We start from the raw sequence: 19,268 nt of genomic DNA on the forward strand, positions 1-19,268 counted from the left end.
CACACACACACACACACACACACACGCACACACATTGCCTCTCTCCAGATTTACTTCTCTCCCATCTCTTTTCCATGAAAGATCAGGCATCCAAGAGTCAAAAACTAAACAGGACAAAACAAGATACAATAAGACAAGGTAAAATCTTCATATCAAGGAAGAGACCACTTGAGGTATAAACAGACCACATATTTCTGCTTTGAGGACAAGCCTACTGCTATGGATAGCTTCCACTTCAATGACATCTGTGCCCATAGGGACCAAGGGCTTAGACAGTGAGATACCTCCATCTTGGACCAATGTCATGGGGGCCTCAGAAGAGGATACACATTTTGAAGAGGAAAAAATAGGGCTGACCTTAAAGAGAGAGAGAGAGGGAGGGGAGGGGGAGGGGGAGGGAGAGGGAGAAAGGCATGGCTCACAAGGTCTCTGACATCCACCGGGTACTGGAATAGTCATGACGGTACAGAGCCCTCTTCAGATTCACTGTCTGACAATCAAGAAGACTGTGAAGGCCCTGACATTTTCTAAGTGTTGTATTTTCATTTTAACATTTATTTAAGTTCTGAGCATGTGCTTGAATAGAATACATTTATGTAAATCGTTTATAGAGAATGTGGGCTCTCCTGCCTCTCTGGGCATCTACAGAACAGGCAAAAAAACACCCAGAGTGCTTTCTTTAAAAGTACTTGCTTAGGGTCAGGATGCCCTGCATTCTGAGGAAGTCAGAGGAAAAGGATGATCTTGGGATATCTGAGGAATACCACCAGCCTTTAGTTATGATGTGTTTTGCTTCTCACTTTTCTCAGAGAAAGAAATGGCTTAGCATCCAAACAGAAGTGACTTCCTAGAGATGTGTACAAGGCCCAACTGCCCACACCATGACTTTCATTTACAATGTGAGGATTTTAACTTTCATGGTTTAAAAAGGAAAATTAAGTTATATGAAATACCTGTGCTGCATTTGGTCAAATCCTTTGGTGTCCATACTTGGAACTTAGGGTATACTGCACCAAAAGTGTTTGTAAGTTCAAGCCCAAGTTCAAGCCCAAGTTCAAGCCCAAGAAGTCAAGGCAAACAGTTTTGCTGAGCAATGCACAACTCTGTGTCAGGCACTGCAAGGTGATGGGTGGCTCAGTGGGTGATGGTTTTGCCACTGAGCCTGATGATCTGGTACAAGTAGTGAACCAGAATCCTACAAGAGGTCATCTGAAAACCCCATGCATGCATGGAACCAAAACACACGGACAAACTCCACATAGCAGGGTGTATGTCTGTGTCTTATTATGCAAACATTCTTAAAACTAGCAAGTCAAAAACGGTGAGCAATTCAGTCAGCTACTTTTGCAGTCAGTGCCTTAAACTCCTGGCCACAGTGGCCCATGGCACCTCAGGAAGGAGTCAGGCTGGCTAGGAACCTGTGAACAGCATCTCTTCCCTCCTAAGCAGTGCTTTCCTGAGCAGTGTGTTGTTGCTTCTATTTGTATTCTGAATGATGTCTGCTGTTCCCATGCCTGCCCTGTAACTGCACAGACATGAGGAGCACAGAGGCAATGCAGTTAAATGGAATCTGTTAGAGCCACCTGTGGGAAACAATGCTAGCAATTTTATTTGTGGTGTATTAGTGAAATGGGAGCACTAATTCAGTTCACAGAAGACCCCAACATCTGTCAGATGGTGGGGAATGCAGCTATCGATATCACAGATTAGCTGCATAAAGTAGGTGTTTTCCCCTGATGTGGTCTAAGACCATAAAGTGCCCTGTGACCTATGTAAGCCCTGCCAGGGAATCAGGGCACATCTGCCTTTGAAAGCAATACAGTGCATGCAGGGTTGGACTTACAAATGTCAATCAAAGGAGGTACAATGACCACTAAATATCATATGAAATTTGATCACTCTTAAGTATTCCATCCTGGTCACCACATCCCTCTTGATAAATCTTTTGTTCTTCATTTTCTAGGAAAGTGGTGAGGTAGAGGAAAGGAATTTTATCACTCTGTAAAGTTTCTTTACTTTTTCTTTTAATGTATACTTATGAGGGCAGAAAAATATGTATGCATATAAATGTTCCCATAAAGATCTCCAGGTAATGTGGAGAATCTTCCTGGATCACTCTCTAGCTTATGTTTTGAAGTAGGGTGTATCATAGAACTCAGATCTCACCCAATTCTAGTCTCCCTTACCAACTTGCTGAAGAAAACACTGTCTCTACAGTAACAGGTGGAGTGCTCTGCACGCCTGACATCTTTGTGGCTTCTGAGGATCTGAAATCTGGTCCTCTACCTTATGTGACAAGTACTACTTAAATACTAAGAAAACTCCCCAGGTCCCTAAGAAGTTGAAGGAACACTATGAGCCTACTGTCCCATTCCCATTGGGGAATGGCCAATGTTCCTTTGAAGGGAAAACACAAGAGTGAGCCAATTAGGGACCTGGGTTTAGACATTTAAGGTGGGTACAAAGAGCCCTGCTAATCTGTCTTCTACATACTTCAATGGAGGATTCTGAACAGGGTCTGTGCACCAACCAACATCAAGGGAAGTGTGTACTGCTCCATGAAATAAGAGAAGTTGATTTACTCAAACTCCTGAGTCTTCTAGTGTCTGAAGAAGATACCTCACAAAGCTGACATCCCTGGGCTCAGCAGAACTATCAGGGTGGCTGGAGGACATCACTCCTCTGAAAATTCAGGTGGGGTCCCTCCTCTCCAGCAGAGGTAGGTAGTGAGATCAGATGGAAAGGAGCAGGACTTTCCAGGGCCCAGTTACAGCCAAAGGGCTTCTTGAGCAGCTAATGACTACTGAAAGAGGGATGGTCAGATTGTTGTTGTTAATTTAAGGGTGTGGTCCCTGGTAGGTGCTCAAAGCTCCATCGCATGGGCAAGCATCTCTATGTGTATGAGCAGAGATAACTGAACTTCAATGAGTTATATATTTAAAAAAATATATAGCATGTAGGTGGGGATCAGGGAACATGGGAGCCCCTAGAAGGAGCCATAATGAGAGAGTTGGGAGTGGATATGATAAAAATATGCCATAAGCATGCATGAAAACTCTAAAAGAATGAATAAAAATACATGTTTAAAAAGTGAGTGAAGCCAAGAGAGAAAAGGATGGGCAGCCTGCTTCATCTCAGCCAAGATGAAGACAGCAAGGTCAATTGCCCCAATAACCCTGTGACCATGGCACCAGTCTTTACACAGTTTTACTGGGACACCTCCTTTATAGAGGAATATCCAAATATCAGCTGTGATTCCCTTTCAGGCAGGATGGAGTCAACAGCTGGAACTAACCCCCTTGGAGGTAGGGAACCAAGTCATGACATTTCCAGCCTGGGGGTGGCTGGTCTAGCACCTTTCTAAAGGTGATGTCATTGCTTCACAGGAAAACATTGCTTCAGAAACAATAAGTGCCCAGCTGCAGTAGTTTAAGGACAGAATGAGAATTAACATGGATGCTATATTTTGCAAAGCTGTGCTAGAGTCCCCGTGGTTTAACGGTGAGATGGCAAATTGTTGGGGAGCTGAAAATGGAGACAAACAGCTGCATTAAATGTGGAAAAAGTACTGCTGATAGGATGATGCAAATGCTACCTACCTGGGTACCATTATAACACAGCATTCGGCAACATATAAAGGTTGTGCAAAATTCTCATTAGGCTGAGAACAAATGGTGCTAATTTTACACAGAACCACATGAATGAAGAGTTGCCTCGGTTATTTTTCAGGAGTATCTAATAAAATGTACAAAATCAATTAGCGAACTTCTTACAATTACAACCTCCGTGCAGCTACAGTCATCACACCACTCGGCTGTGCCCATGATTGATGGATCCAAGAATTCTTTCCGAAATAATCAATCCAGACTTTTTGGTGCACATGTCTGTAGTGCGACATATGGGATGGCTCTGAACAAGTGTGAAGCCTTAGAAACTGAAGCCTCAGACGGGAAGTGTTGAAACCCCACCACACTAAGACAGACAACACTCCCGATGGTGAAATGCCTTTAGCTACAGCTTCCAGTTTCTTTCCCTCCCACGTTCCCACAGAGCTGCAGGACTCTCAGATGTCCCACACGCCAGCTGTCCACTCTCTAGCCCACTCTCCTCCCCAAATGCAGTTTTGCATCCCAGCATTCTAATATTTAAAAAACATGTTTTTGAAAATATACGCCTGACTGGAAAACAAAACCTAAGCTGGGGATGTATTTCATTTCCATGAAACCAAAGGCATGTCTGGGACACACAAGTCTGTGTTGCAAGTTGAACCTCCTGCAGCAGTGTTTTTTCCTCCTTTTATCCAAGGTTATGAAAGAAATACAAAGTCATCTTCCAAACTCACACTTAATGTCTGTTAGGAAATGCAAGAACCCCGAGACTACCTGGAAATCCTGGACTCTGCATATTCATTTATAAAAGTGTTTTAGCTCCAGGTTTTCAAGGTTTGTGGAGTTACAGAGACAAAGTGTGGAACAGAGACTGAAGGAAAGTCCATCTAGAGACTGCCCCACCTGGGTGATCCATCCCATATGCAACCATCAAACCCAGACACTATTATGGATGCCAACAAGTACTTGCTGACTGGAGCCTGATATAGCTGTCTCCTGAGAGACTATGCCAGTACCTGCTAAATACAGAAATGGATGCTCACAGCTATTCATTGGATGAAGCAAAGGGTCCCCAATGAAGGAGCTAGAGAAAGTTCCAAAGGAGCCGAAGGGGTTTGTAGCCCCATGGAGGAACAACAATATGAATCAACCAGTACCCGCAGAGCTCCCTGGGACTAAACCACCAACCAAAGAAAACACATGGTGGGACTCATGGTCCAGCTTCATATGTAGCAGAGAATGGCCTAGTCAGTCGTCATTGGGAGGAAAGGCCCTTGGTCCTGTGAAGGCCCGATGCCCCAGTATAGGAGACTGCCAGGGCCAGGAAGCAGAAGTGAGTTGGTTGGTGAGCAGGGGGAGGGGGAAGAGATAGGGGGTTTGGGGAGGGGAAACAAGGAAAGGGGATAACATTTGAAATGTAAGTAAAGAAATATCTAATAAAAAAGTGTTTTAGCTTATTTATTCTGTTAGCTCTCCATGATCATATTTTCTTCCTGATACTTGGAATTGAACCCAGAACTTTGCCTACACCAGGCAAGCATTCCACCCTCATGCTTTTTTCTGTAGCTTCCATTATTAACTTCTAAGAGAGTGATTTGGATAATTAAGATAATTGTATAAATGTCTATGGAAGTAAAATTTCACCCCAGGTTTTCTTTATTCTGACCAATGTTGGGACAACATTGACAGAATTTCCTTTTGAGATTTACTGTACACCCCTTCCCCAAGCTCTGAGGACTGTAATGGGAAATATAGAATTAAAATGTAATAGCCACTGATGAAATGCATGCATTTAAACTCGTGGTACAACCTTGCATGGAACCTTCTTAGGTTCTATCAGAGAAACAGTGTCTTATCTGGGGAAAGCAGTAGACACCCTGAGTCGTTCATCTTTTAGAATATGTGCCTGAGAGAGCTCAACTCTATATCGACTGTCAAGGGAGTGACAGGTGGCTATTCTCTTACTGAATAAAAGGAGAAAAACATAAATAATTGAAGGTGGGCAGTGTCTGAGCAGGCATGAGTAGGCATGGACTCATTTCAAAATATCAAGCCTGAAATATATACATGTGAAGCACAGTGACTCTGATCTTTGGGCCTCAGGATCAATAGGGGACAATTAGTCTACATACTGGGGAGAAGTAGGCAAACAGACGTAAGATGCAAATCCTTGTGGACTGAATTATAAATTCTAGAGCCAAAAGAAACATTTCGATTGCTATAGTGTGAGCATGCTTCACCAACAGCGCTTTAAAGGAGAGAGACTTTTAATTATCATGTAAAGTAACATGGGCTTAATTGACCTGTGAGACTCAGAGTCTTATTCTGGTCTAATATCCAGTACTTATTTTCAGCATGATCAACTTCTTTTTTTTTCTTTCCAGCTGAACAATGTCCATATCCTCCCTCTCCTTGCCTGAGTCACACTGATGTCAACCTCATGCTTTTCTCCTATCACCTCAACTAACCACCTCTAGCTGGAATCAAGTGTGGAACGGCACTCCCCCTGTGCTCAGCGACTTCTATCTTATGTTCCTGTTATTTTTAGAAGACAGAAATGGGTAAATCAATAGCAGAACAGCCGCAAGGAAAAAACAAAAACCAAAACTATCTACGTGAAATGAGATTCACAAGCAAAAGTGAAGTAACCTGAGCCAAGACACACAAGATGGTGGTGTGTCTGGAAGACAATCAGTGTGTCAGCAGGCACGTGCCTTCTCTGAACTCACTTAGAAAAGTATATGCAGCCTTTCAGGCCATGCAAAGCAAACACAGCCACAGAGGGAGAGAGGATCACGGAGTATCCCAGGACAGACACACAAGAGAACAAACATCAGTACAAAAACAGCAGCGTTAAAGAGTATGACACAGGGATCCCATTAGAAGTGACCATGCTACATTTAATGAGCATCTTCTGGGCTTCCTCTGCAGAAGCGATAGAATAAGGAAGATGTGTGCTGAGACATGTGCTATATATTTATTTTACAAACAAGGAAACTAAGTAATAAAGGCTTAAATAACTTGTCCAGTGGCCACATATACCGTGGATGTGAAATGAGATGAAACCCAGCGTCAAATTCCAAAACCTCACCGGCATGTACACATTTAAATAATGAAATCAAACGTTTTTCATCTCCACTATCCGAGCAGCCAGAGCTTGCTGGTGTTTGGATGCAGAAGGTTATCTAATTGCCACTGAGACTCCCACTAAGGACAAAGAATTAAAACAAGACAGAAATGAAGGGGGAAGGCCACCCTTTCTCTGCTGCATATAAGGTGCATTTTAAATGATGGCTAATTTTAATTTTGAAACACTACCCGTGATTATGCCTTGTTAAATGTTGTGCATGTGTCCATAGCAAAGCTAGAAGCAATTTGTCTGCAACAGAAATGGGTGGTTGGAGGAAAGTTAACAAAACCAGCAAACAGAAAAGCATGGGGGACTCGTGTTTACAAGGGTTCAAGTGTATGTTATAGTCAAGCTCAATTATGATGAGAAATGAAAGAATTAATTACAAACTGAGGCTGGGAGCATAATGTGCACCCATGGTTGTTTGTTGCTGAGTGATGATTGTGAAGATGAATTTTCTACTGAATCATCTTGGTTTTTACTGCTTCTTTTAATAGATTCCCACTATCTATGAGCCTGGGTTTAGTGAGTCCACACTGTTTTCTCTTAAATTAAAAGGAAATCAAATACAGCACTGGTTTGGGAATTTAGTAACTCAACCATTTAGAAAAAAATGACTGTATCAAAGGACTTTTAATTACCTGGCCTCGCTTTCATGCAATTTCCAGTTAAGAGCCAGAGGTCCACTCAGAATATTAATGTTCACATCATCTTTAGAAATCTCTGCCTTTATGGCTTTTATTTTCTAATGCTGTCAATGCTTGTTATAATGAGCTGAGGGGTGTGCGCTTACACAGGGCAGAGCAAGCCCAGGCTCTTGCTGCTGACTTCAAGTCTAATGGTAACATAGATTCACAGTTCAGGCAGTCGGCTAGCTCTCCTGAACATTCAGGCACCCCTGTGTACTACAGCACAGCCACACAAGCCTTCTTAGGTATAGGAACAAGTGCCAGCTCACACAGTGGTGCTTACAAGCTTCTTCAAGCATTCATGAACCTAAGCTTCTTAGATGTAGGAGCCCACCCCACAGACCTCCAGGCCAACACAGAAGACAAAAACTAATTCTCTTTAAAACTAGAACTCTAAAGAGCCCTTTCCTTTGCTGATGCTGCTGCAGGAAGGAAAAGTGTATGTGGAGAGAGAGACAGAGAGAGATAGACAGAGAGATAGACAGAGAGAGACAGAGAGAGAGAGACAGAGACAGAGACAGAGAATATCTGTGAATGTGAGAAATGTATACACATGCAGTGTGAGCTTCTGTACCTTTGTGCAAGAATGCACATATGAATGCATACACACACAGGCACATGTGCCTACAGGTATATTTGTGAGCATGTGTATCCGTGAAAATGAGCATGTTTTTGCAGTATGGGCATGTGTATGTGTACATGCCCATGAGTATGCATATGTAGCCATGTGTGTTTATGTACATGCATTCATGAATACATACTAATGCGCACATACATGCATGCATGTATGTGGTAGTTGCTAGGAGAAAAACCAGTGTCTCACAAGACATCACCAGTAGCATCTCTCCTGAAGAACTTCGGGTAGACTATTTCTACTGAGATAGAAAGTAGGTTTTCTAATGCACAGAGTTGATATTCCTTCCCCAGGTAAGTGCATATGACAAATGTCTGAAGCCAAAGTTCACGCTAATAAATTAGACTCTGCAGGGACTATCCTAGCTCCACTGATGTTAATGCTACTGTCTTTGCCCAATGTGTCATGCATGAAATGCACTGCAGTTTTACACATGCCTACTTGAACTGGGCACTCTAACCACAGAAATAAGATAAAATAAATGATAATTATCAGCTAAACTGCCATAGAATCATAAAGCATGCATCAATCAATGGCGTATTCTGATCCCTCACTAGATACAGAACTTCTCAGGGCTTCATAAAGTCTAAGAAATATCTTTTATTTTCCCAGAGAATCCCGCACACCCACAAAATCAAGCATAAAAGTTGTGGTTGGTAGCAGCTGGAAATGTTTTATGACTCTCAGGCTAAAAAGAGTGAATCAATAAAATTTGAATCAGCAGCTGAATGATCAGACCCATGGCTTTTGGGCCATAAGGCCACCCACTCAGGAAGGACTCCACTGGAGCCAGCTGCAGGCCCAGGATCAGGCGCTGGTGTTGGGGTGGACACAGCTCTGTGGTGGCTCTGTATTTCTGGAAACATGGGGCTGCACAAACTATTTTCACTGCTTCTCTGTTCATCAGAAATGCAGGAGACACAGGTAACCAGTAGCCTGTGTTCACAGGCTGCTTTCTTTTATTTGACCGCTCTCTGTCCCCTCTTCCCATAACCCAGCTGTCTTAAAGCTGAACTTTTAGAAAGAAACATCCCTTTACCTATATCTGTGCCTTCTTCAGTTGTTATAATCCCAACAGTTAAGATCATCAGTTCTTTTTAAAGTATTCCCTTACTGTGGCAGAACACGAAGCCTGGTGTCTGTTGATTAGCCCATGCCTATGGGTCTGAGGGCTCTAACAGAGTTTATGCAGCACTTTCAAAGGATGCAGCAGAACTTCGGACTTAGGATCCTAGGATGCCTGCTGTTGAATGCCCTGTCAAATGAACAGTAGTGTCTGTTTGCAGTGAACAAAGCTGAAAAAGAACTAACTCTGCCTGCTACAGAGAACTGCTAGGGCCATCAAGTACTAACAAGAAGCTGGCATAACCCTCCCTGCTCTCAGCACCTAAGTCAAAAGAAGTGGCTGAGAGCTTCACTCTGGCTGTAAACTTCCTGTCATAACCTGAACATGGCTAAAAGGATGTGCAGGCTACACAATCCTCAGACAGGGTTCCTAGTTGCTCTGCTGATCCCTCCTGGTCCACACCATAATTCAGACTGAGTCTGGTAATCTTTGCCTGCAGATACACACAAGCACTGGAGTTCCCAAGAAAGGTGAAGCATGGGTCATGCAGTGCCACCCTGTGACTACTTTTTATGATTCCTGCCCTGAAGATACTCCGGCAAGAAATCCCCCCTTGAGGGATGTGAAAGCCAGGCAGTTAGAGGCAGAAGGTGAGACTCAATGCTAAAAACCCAGCCTGCCTCAGAGCAGGCTGCCTATTGATCCACGGAATCATGGCGTTATGCTCTGTGGCGAGATCCACCACCTTCCTGTGGCTGAGTTGAGAGGTAGATGAAAATGTCACAGTTTTTGCACAGGGAAATGATTGTGTAATAAGTGACCAAGTGGGCATAATCTCTTTTCCTGTGGATCAGGGGTTAATTTGGTGACCTGAACTAAGCTGGCCATGCTACACAGATATAGAAATACTTTATTTTTAAAGGATTTCCGTGATGGTATACACACTGAATGAGAGCCATCTTAACCACAGAAGATTCTATTTCTATCCTCAATGGTCATGCTCACTAACAGGTTTTCAGGTCTGAAAGGGAAAGAAAATAAACTAGTTGTTAAAACTGATTTAGAATTGACGTATTATTTAATTTCTCTTCAAATTGTTACCTATCAACATACAGGTTGAGGGATATGGGGGAGTTCATTTGTTTCTTAGATATGTTGTATTATAATAAAAAATCGAATAATATTTTACATACCCATTACCTCACACACTTATTTATGTGGTGGAAATCTTCAAAATCCACATTCCTAGCTATTTAAAGCATGTATGATATGCTGCTGGCCATAGTCATTCTATTATCCAGTCATGCACTAGGCCTTACTTCTGTCTCAACTTCTTACCTGTCTAACTAAGCTTCACTAAAAATATGTGTTAATACTGACTCTGTACTAAATACCCAAAAGTCACATTTTAGCATCAATTGTTACTCGTAAGAATGTAGAGAAGCAAGGCCTGAAGAGACAATATGTAAAGTGCCTTGCAAGCCATTGAAACTGTCACAGTTTCTCTCCAGATACAGGAATCACTGGAGAGAAGAATGCATGTCCCCATCTGCACACTGCTTGCATATAGAATCAACTATTTCTAAGACAGAGACTGATAATCATGTATGATACTTTGCTGGCCATAGTCATTCTATTAAATAGTCATACACCATGAAAAATATCTAACCAAACTCCTCCCTGTATTTTACACTGTAGTGAAAAGAATCTAGAATGTCCTTTAAGGCTCTACCAGTGTGAGTTGGCTGTCTCAAGGATGAGACAATATAAACCCAGCTCACTGCTGGGGTGTTCAGGTGGGCTAGGGGTTCCCCTCGGGTTGAGCCTGGCATCCCTCAAAAACCCATTATACAACCCTACCTTCCTTCTGTTCACACACAGTCCTCAAATAAGATCATCAATTTTTCTCAGATTTCTTGTGCATGTTTCTTCCTTACTCTGAAAAGATCTCTTATCACGTATGCTTATTCAGACCTATATTCAGGGCATGGCACCAGCAGACATTTATCTTCTGAGTCTTTGAACAATACTCCAGGATATAGTCCTCTATTTGGTTAGTCCTTGGGAACAGCTCATTCAATTCAGCATTACTACTATTATTATTATCATCATCAACAACATCATCATTATTATCATTATATCATTATTATTATTACAGTGTAGTGCTAGATAGCTGTAAAATATCCAGTGAGAGCTTTGTAAACAAGTGGAGGGAAAAATGAGACCTCTAAAAATCCCACACATTGAAGGCTTATTTTTATGTAAATGTATGTGAATGGATTTGTGCACATGTGAGTGCAGTACCCACTGAGGCCAGAGAGGGGGATATGAACTCCTTGACTTGGAGTTACAGCTGTCAAATGCCTGATATGGGTGCTAACAAGTGAACCTGGGTCCTCTTATGGCAGGAAGTATTCTTCTGCATTGAGACATCTCTCCACTCATGATAAATGAATTCTTAGGCCCTAAAGTCTACCAACTGAATCCTGCTCATACAGTATCTTTATAAACATGAACATATCACAAATGGATACTGTGTGCATGTGCTTGTGTTTCGTACACACTGTCTCATGCATATCTCTAACATCTGGAGGATAAGCAGTCCTTGAGAATTGCATCTTCTAAAGATAAGCAGATCTGGGCTTAATTCTGCTGACACTGAGCAACACAGTTCAATTCTGAAAAAAGAATGACACTATTTTAGTCAGTGCTCCATCAACTTTAAATGATAGTAACAGGTAATTTTATTTCATTTGCAGAGTCCTTGTGAAGATGGATTAGAAAACACATTTAAGATATTATTAATAGACACATCTATCTCTCTGCCTACTTACTATCCTATATACCTCAATACTTATCACTAGTTAGCTGTATACTTATCTCTTTATGTGCCATATCTATCCATCCTTCCATCCATCTATCATCTATCTGTTATCTATCTGTTACTTATTTATCTATCATCTGTTTGTTATTGGTGATATGTTTATCTTGCTGTGATCATCTGTCATCTACTTTTCTACCATCTATCTATCTATCTATCTATCTATCTATCTATCTATCATCTATCTATCATTTTAGGATTTGTCAATCATCTATCTATAAATATTTTATCATACATCTGTGTGGCAATAATCTACCTATCATCTGTGTATATAGATCATCTGTCTACCAGTCCTTTATCTATCCTCTACAATGCATCTTTCTCACAACCATCTCTCACTTTCTTTTTAATGTATTATCTTTTTGTCCCCTACCTTTCTATTTATCCATGTACCCAATTATCTATACATTATTGACATATCTACCCACCATATATCTATATATCTAATCCATGTGTCCTTCATCTACCACCTAACCTATATATATATATATATATATATATATATATATATATACACATACATACACACACACACACACACATACATGGGTGTGTGTGTACATGGGTATATGTGTGATGTTAATCAATTTAATAATTTTAAGACAAAAATGTCAGAATATATTAGAACTCATTATAAGTAACATACAGATTTGTGTCTCATTAGAAATTTATTAAATAGAATTATACTAATTGTGTGGTCCATAGATGGAGCAAATAACACCTGAGAAGATGAGTATTTTTAGTTACTGGCTCAATTTTTTCTGTACTTATCAGTTAAAATCCATGGATTGCTTCTATAATAACTATAAACTTATTTGCTAAGAAGTTCCAAAAGAGAATCTTTGAGGAAATACTCCACGTGGACAACTTTAGAAAGAAATTTATGAATACTTCCATTAGGATTAGAATGTTAAATTTGGTGACTATATGCATTAATTGGAATATTTACCTTATTGTGTTCACATTTATTATGTTGCTTAATCTCCCCATGTACAAATAACAATTTACATAAAAAAGACTTATTTGAAAGTATTGCCAAAAATCATGCATTCCATGCCCACATTAAGAATATTGGCAAGGTTATCTTATTTTTTGACAGATCTTAGAACTTTGGACAATTTCCTCATTCCAAGCCAGTGAATATAAATTAAAATTTTAAGCAGCAATCTGCTAATACTAAAGAAATTCTAATTTAGGAAAGCAGTGCTACTTTAAGGACCACAGGGAAATACTTTAATAGCTGATTTAGTACTTTTATCTAAATTCAATTTCCATTAAATATCTTGGATAATATATTAACATTTTTAAGTGTTTAGATTAACATTAATTAAATTGTTTCCTTTGTAGAAATTAGCACATGTGTTCTCTCTTCAAAACAGCAAGTACTAGAGTAAAAGAAAATCTACATTATTTTTTTAAATTAATGTAAATCACAAATTGGAAACTGCTGTAGCTGTTTTTCTGGCCACCACACTGCCTCTGCCTTCTCTCATGCCGATATATATATATATATATATATATTCTGTCATGTGCACTCCCCAAAACTTGGCTTGATGGGTTAGAGTTGCCTCCCAGACCTGGGGGCTTGAGTTATCAATGAAGGAGGGGAGCTGTAATTGAGAGCTCTGATCTCTTTCCAAACACTTCTCCCGTCTGTACTCTTCTATCAGGTTGGTAAAAGTCTTTGATGTGCAGTGATAAATAATGATTATATTCAGCTATTAAATATTACATAAAATTGGTTTTGTCGATGACAGATTTTTGTATTTTACAAATTATTTTTTCAAAATTAGTCTCATGCTTTTTTTTGGTAATTATCATATAAATTATTAACCATTTGAAATGTAAGTTACAAAAACGTCTTTACATATACTGAAAGCAGATTCGAGCTAATATATCTATGTACTTTTCCAGTTATGTTTCCTTAGAATCCTGACCCAAACATGAAATACTTTCTAACAGAAAAAAATTATCTATATGTTAAAACTATACTATCATCCATCTTGAAAATGGATAAAACCCACAGTAGAGCTGGAAGATTTGATCAAAGGGGGCACTTAGCATCACTTTGGAGTTCCAAAGGCTTCTTTAACAGCTATTGGTAATCAGAGAAACCCATGGGATACACACATGGACTTTGTCCAGAAAAAGAGTAGAACTGTAAGAGTTCCTGGACCATGAACACATTGTCTACCCTTCGAACAGATATCATTGAAAAATGTAGAAGTAAGCAATGCCAGAAGAAACAAACTCACATGTGATTCGTGTCTCAAAGGAAAATGGCAATTGTAACTGAATTTTAACATTAATCCAAGGAGGGGAGGGTGAGGTTGGGGAATCATGGAGGGCAGACTGGAAAGGAGGACATTTGAAATGTAAACAAATAAAATAATTAATAAAAATAATTAAATAAAAAGTTAATCCAACCATTGACCACAAATCAGCCGGCTGCTGTCCGAAGACTTTGCCATTTCTTGACAGTCACACACTTAACAGGGTTTATACCTCTCTAGAAACTGGCATTGGTTTATCTGAAAGTGTAGTGACCTCACAACTGAGTCTGGCAGAGCAGGCTGGTATCTGCAGCATTAATGCATGGGTCACTTAAGTTAAAAGTGTTAATAAGTCTTTATATAACTTTATGTGGTTGTATTACACTATAGTATACTATCATATAGCCCATTGCAACCAGCTAATTACATTCCAACTAAGTTAAGGTAAATTAACCATGTACAGACTTGAACATTCCACAAAGAACATGCATGCACATGTGTTCAGTATTAGAGCAAACCATAACACATGTAAAGCAAACTATGTGGGTTGCCGAAAGTCAGTAACAAATGGCACCACTCAATTCACCTTCCTTCACTCACAGTCACCAGAGTTCACATAACTTACAAATGATAGCTCTTGTATTACACATGAAAGAAAATTAAATACCTCTATGCCAAACTACACACACCTTAGGCCTCATGCTCACAGGTACCCAGTTCAATTATTTCAAATCTAACAGAGACAATCATTTCCTTAACCAAAGTCCACTCTTCTTCAGTCACATCTACACCAAACCACCTTAGAACTGACAGCAACATCAGAAAGTATAGAACCACAAATCTGACGTCAAGCAGAAAACTCAAAGCCCACTGCTTTGCAAAAACCAAACAAGAGTGAGGCCAAAATAATTTATAAACTAAAAATTCTAACTGGAAAAAAAATCCCTCATTTTATGAGACCACCTTACTTCAGTCCTAGTTACCAGTTTTATTGCTGAGCAAACACTTTAACACATAAGCCTCTTCTAGGTTAAAGACAAATACTTTACGACGAAGCAGTCCCACCAAATTTATATGTGTAACCCTCATGTTACCATTGTAGTCAACAAAACAATCTGATTCATAAGTTCAGAACAATAGCAAATTTTTTGCTAGTTCTTTGGCAGACATAGAAGACAATGTTGTATCTGCTTGACAATGTATTAAAGAACAGCCAAATACTTCCTTCATACAACCCATCTGCATCTGCACCTTCATCTGCATCTGCATCAGTATCTCATAGCAGCATTTAGCAAATAGGTGAGCAACATGCTAAGTGCCACCACCTCCTACCTTCGTACATGGCCTTGAAACCCTGTGCGCTCACTGCAAAGTCCGTGGTGAACCAGAGCGTGAGGAGCGACCCGGTGCTCACGATGGAGGAAGGCAGCTGGAATCCTGACAGCCTGGATTTAGAAGAGAGATGAAGAGTCAGAAAACCTTCAGTTAAATGCAATGTGTTAGAATTAAAGTGCACACATTTGCAAGTGGAGCTGGTTTACTGATATTTCTTGATAATGATGTTATTGTTGTTGTAGACAGTTACTTTATTATGAGACTCAGGCTAACCTTGAAGTGGTCTTTCTTCTGTCTTAGGCTTCTGAGTGCTGGGATTATACGTACTACACCATGCCTTGCTTTGATTATTCTTACTTACATTACATTTTTCTAAGTGACATCATCAAAGACTTAGGTAGCCATTGTAGGAATATTTGATGTTAACATACTTGTTTATTTAAATAACCTTTGATAAAGCTCCTTTGAAAGAATTATTCACCAATGTGATATCCTAAGCATAATGGATTAGGGCTACATAGTACTATAAAATGAAACACATGTATGTCGGGTGAGATAGACACACCCCACACATACTTTACCATGTCAGACAGATCACCCACACATGCTTCACCATGTGTGACAGGATATCTGGCACATGCTTACATGTTCAGTCACCATTAAGTACTTATCACATCTAACATGGCATCTGTTTGTTCTTATATTTACTCCAAAGAAATGGTGGTTCCTCTAGAGGAGAAGCTATATGCTTGGCATTGAACACGGTGAAACTCATTTACCATCATCAGAAATCACATCATTGATATTAATATTTAGTTTCAAAGTAAATTTTTCGGTTTGTGATAAAAACAAAATTTTCCAGCCATCACCATGTTTGAGTAACTTTCAAAGTTTTAATAGCAATAATCATTGGGAAGAGTAAATTAGTGAATATGTATGTGTAGTACTTTGAAAACCAATAGATTCATAAAATATCAAAAGGAAACTAAAACATTATACTTCATGTAGTTTCATAACTAAATAAATCAAGTGGTAGGTATATGCAGTAGTAGCGTAGCCAGCATATTAGGCGATCATGCAGAAGGCAGAGCATATGTGCACCCTCTGCAGGAGGGATGCTGGTTTGCTAGTTAGCCTGCACAAGTAGTGACCTTATCACAGCTTCTGAGAATTACAGAATCAATGGTCTAGATAGACTCAAGATGATCTACTATTACCAATGACAGCATGATAATTTAGTAATAAGATGACAGGACTAATAGACTTGAAAATAATACTATATTCAAATGAGCAAACGAGGATTATTTACAAACATGAATCAAGCTGACTCGGTTTTTCATTAATGTTATTTGTCTCAACTTTTGGTTCATTTAGAAAAATTAGCTCTCAGGCTAAGAGATGACTCAATCTGCAAAATGTCTGTTGTTAAACCATGAAGATCTTAGTTCAGATCCTAGCACCAGGAGAAAAGCAGTTGTGTATACAGTAAACCCATATGCCAGGGCTGGGAACAGGTAGATTCTTGTAGCTCATTGGTCTGACCACATCCATGAGTTTGAGCTTCAGTGAAAAATCCAGTCTCATAAATTAATTGAGTGGATGATTGAGAAAGACCCAAAACCTCAATCTTCAATCTCTATGTGTATATATAACGTGTTTCTTGATGTGAACATGTATACATCATCTACTTCATACAACCCCTGCAAAAACAACTGAATTTAAATCTTTTATTAAGTATGGTAAATAGAAGAAGAACTCCTAAACCCCCAACCTCAATCTCATCCTAGTATCCTAACAATACAAAAAGCAAAAAGAAAGAAAGAAAGAAAAACAAACAACAACAACAAAACTAGGTAAAGACACAATCAGAAACAAAAGTATGGGACAGTACCTCCAGAGTCCATGTGGAATCATCGCTAAAATACTTGAAAACTGAATCCAGACATATCTTTAAAAGGTCACCTGCAGTTAGGTGGGCTTTATCATGGAGATGTGTGGATGATTCCAAATATGTCAATAACTAAAAGTAATGAATTAGATAAACAGACCTAAAGACAAAAATCACATCATCATTTCAAAAGATGCAGAGAAAGCCTTTGATAAAAATGCTCCATTCTTTCATGATAAGAGTTCTGTAGAGAGTAGGCCTGGAGAGAACATAGTGCAACATCATAAATAATACATATAACGTAGCCACAGCCAACAGCCTAAATGGAGAAAAGTTCCAAGAAATAACAAAAATCGGGAAGAAGAAAATGTCTTCCATTTTCTCTACTCCTTTTCAATATATAGCGTTATCTATAGCAAAATGGAAAGGAAATTAAAGGGACACAAACAGGAAAATAAATCAATTATCCCTATTTGCATAGCATGTGTTATACATAAGAGATCTTAAAAATTGCTATAGCTAAGGAAATGAAAACTACCTGGTATGGACTTGTTGAAAAGGGCTGACCCATGATCAGTGGGTCAAAACAGGAAGCATGACCTGACCTCCATTAACACACCTGACTTCGGTTTTGAAAAAGTTCAAAACCAGCCAATGGGAAATTCAACAACTGGGTTTCCATGAGCAAAAGTTGTCCTAGAGCCAGTTAATACTTTTATAATACCATGATCCCCCAAGTAGAAACCTAAATGTGAAATTATACAACTTTTATTAAAAACAGGTCGTCTTCAAGGCCCATGGTATGGGAAGTATCCCTTTGTGTTATAGTACATTTATCATCCATGAGAGGAAAAGCAAATAAACTGGATTTCATAAAACTTTAAAACTTTTCTTTATAAAATACCCCATTAAGATAATCCAAAGACATTCAGCAGCCTGGGAGAAGATATTTGCAAGCCAATTATCTGGACAAGCTAAATTATCTATTATATATAATAGACTCAACAGTAAAAAAAAAAAAACATGCAATAAAATTAGAAAATGGGCAAAATACACAAAAAATCGTTTCCTAGTTTGCTTTCTGTTGCTGTGATAGAAAAAGACACAAAAACAACTTGGGGAAGAAAGGATGAATGTAACTTAATGATCACAGTCCAACATCAAGGGAAGCCAGCCCAAGCATGAACCAGAAGGCAGGAACTGAAGCAGAGGCTATGGGGAACACTGCTTTTTGGCTTCTAGACTCATTATCAGCTACCTGTCTTAAAGCACTCCCTAAGGATGGTGCTGCCTACAGTGAGTGGGCTACATCCTCCTACATCAATTAGTAATCCAGAAATTGCCCCCAAAGATATTACCACAAGCCAATGGGACAGTGGCAATTCCTCTTTTCAGGTTTGTCTGGTCAATGATTATGATTAGCCATCAGAGATCAAATCACAGACAGAAGACAGGTAGATGTCAAGGAAGGCCATAAAAAAATAGATTATGCAACCTCTAGTCACTAGAAAAATGTGATCCAGACCAAGGAAACCTAACCACAGAGCTGTCAGAGGGGCTGGAAGAAAAAACATGGATGCAAAAAATGTTTAAAGGACTGAGAAAGCTTTGACATTTCTCCCAAAGTGTGCACTGGTGCAGTCACTTTGGAAAACAGTTTGCCACTGTCTTAAAAAATAAACAAGAGGCTGGAGAGAGATGTCTCAGCAGTGAAGAGCATGGTATACTAACTCTTGCAAACATCCTGAATTCAGCCCAGCACTC

General features: G+C 39.6%; 1 protein-coding gene across 5 annotated transcripts in view; it reads right to left on the reverse strand.

Annotated features, from left to right (window-relative positions):
* Positions 1–19,268, reverse strand: part of Csmd1 (CUB and Sushi multiple domains 1) — a 1,642,848-nt gene that overhangs the window by 1,119,074 nt on the left and 504,506 nt on the right. For all 5 annotated transcript variants that reach the window (XM_006508931.4, XM_006508930.4, NM_053171.2 and 2 more), the window contains exon 3: positions 15,614–15,726. In XM_006508931.4, the coding sequence (XP_006508994.1) occupies positions 15,614–15,726 (113 nt within the window). The remainder of the gene's footprint in view (positions 1–15,613; positions 15,727–19,268) is intronic.

This window comes from Mus musculus, chromosome 8, assembly GCF_000001635.26.
Source record: "Mus musculus strain C57BL/6J chromosome 8, GRCm38.p6 C57BL/6J".
NCBI lineage: Eukaryota > Metazoa > Chordata > Mammalia > Rodentia > Muridae > Mus > Mus musculus.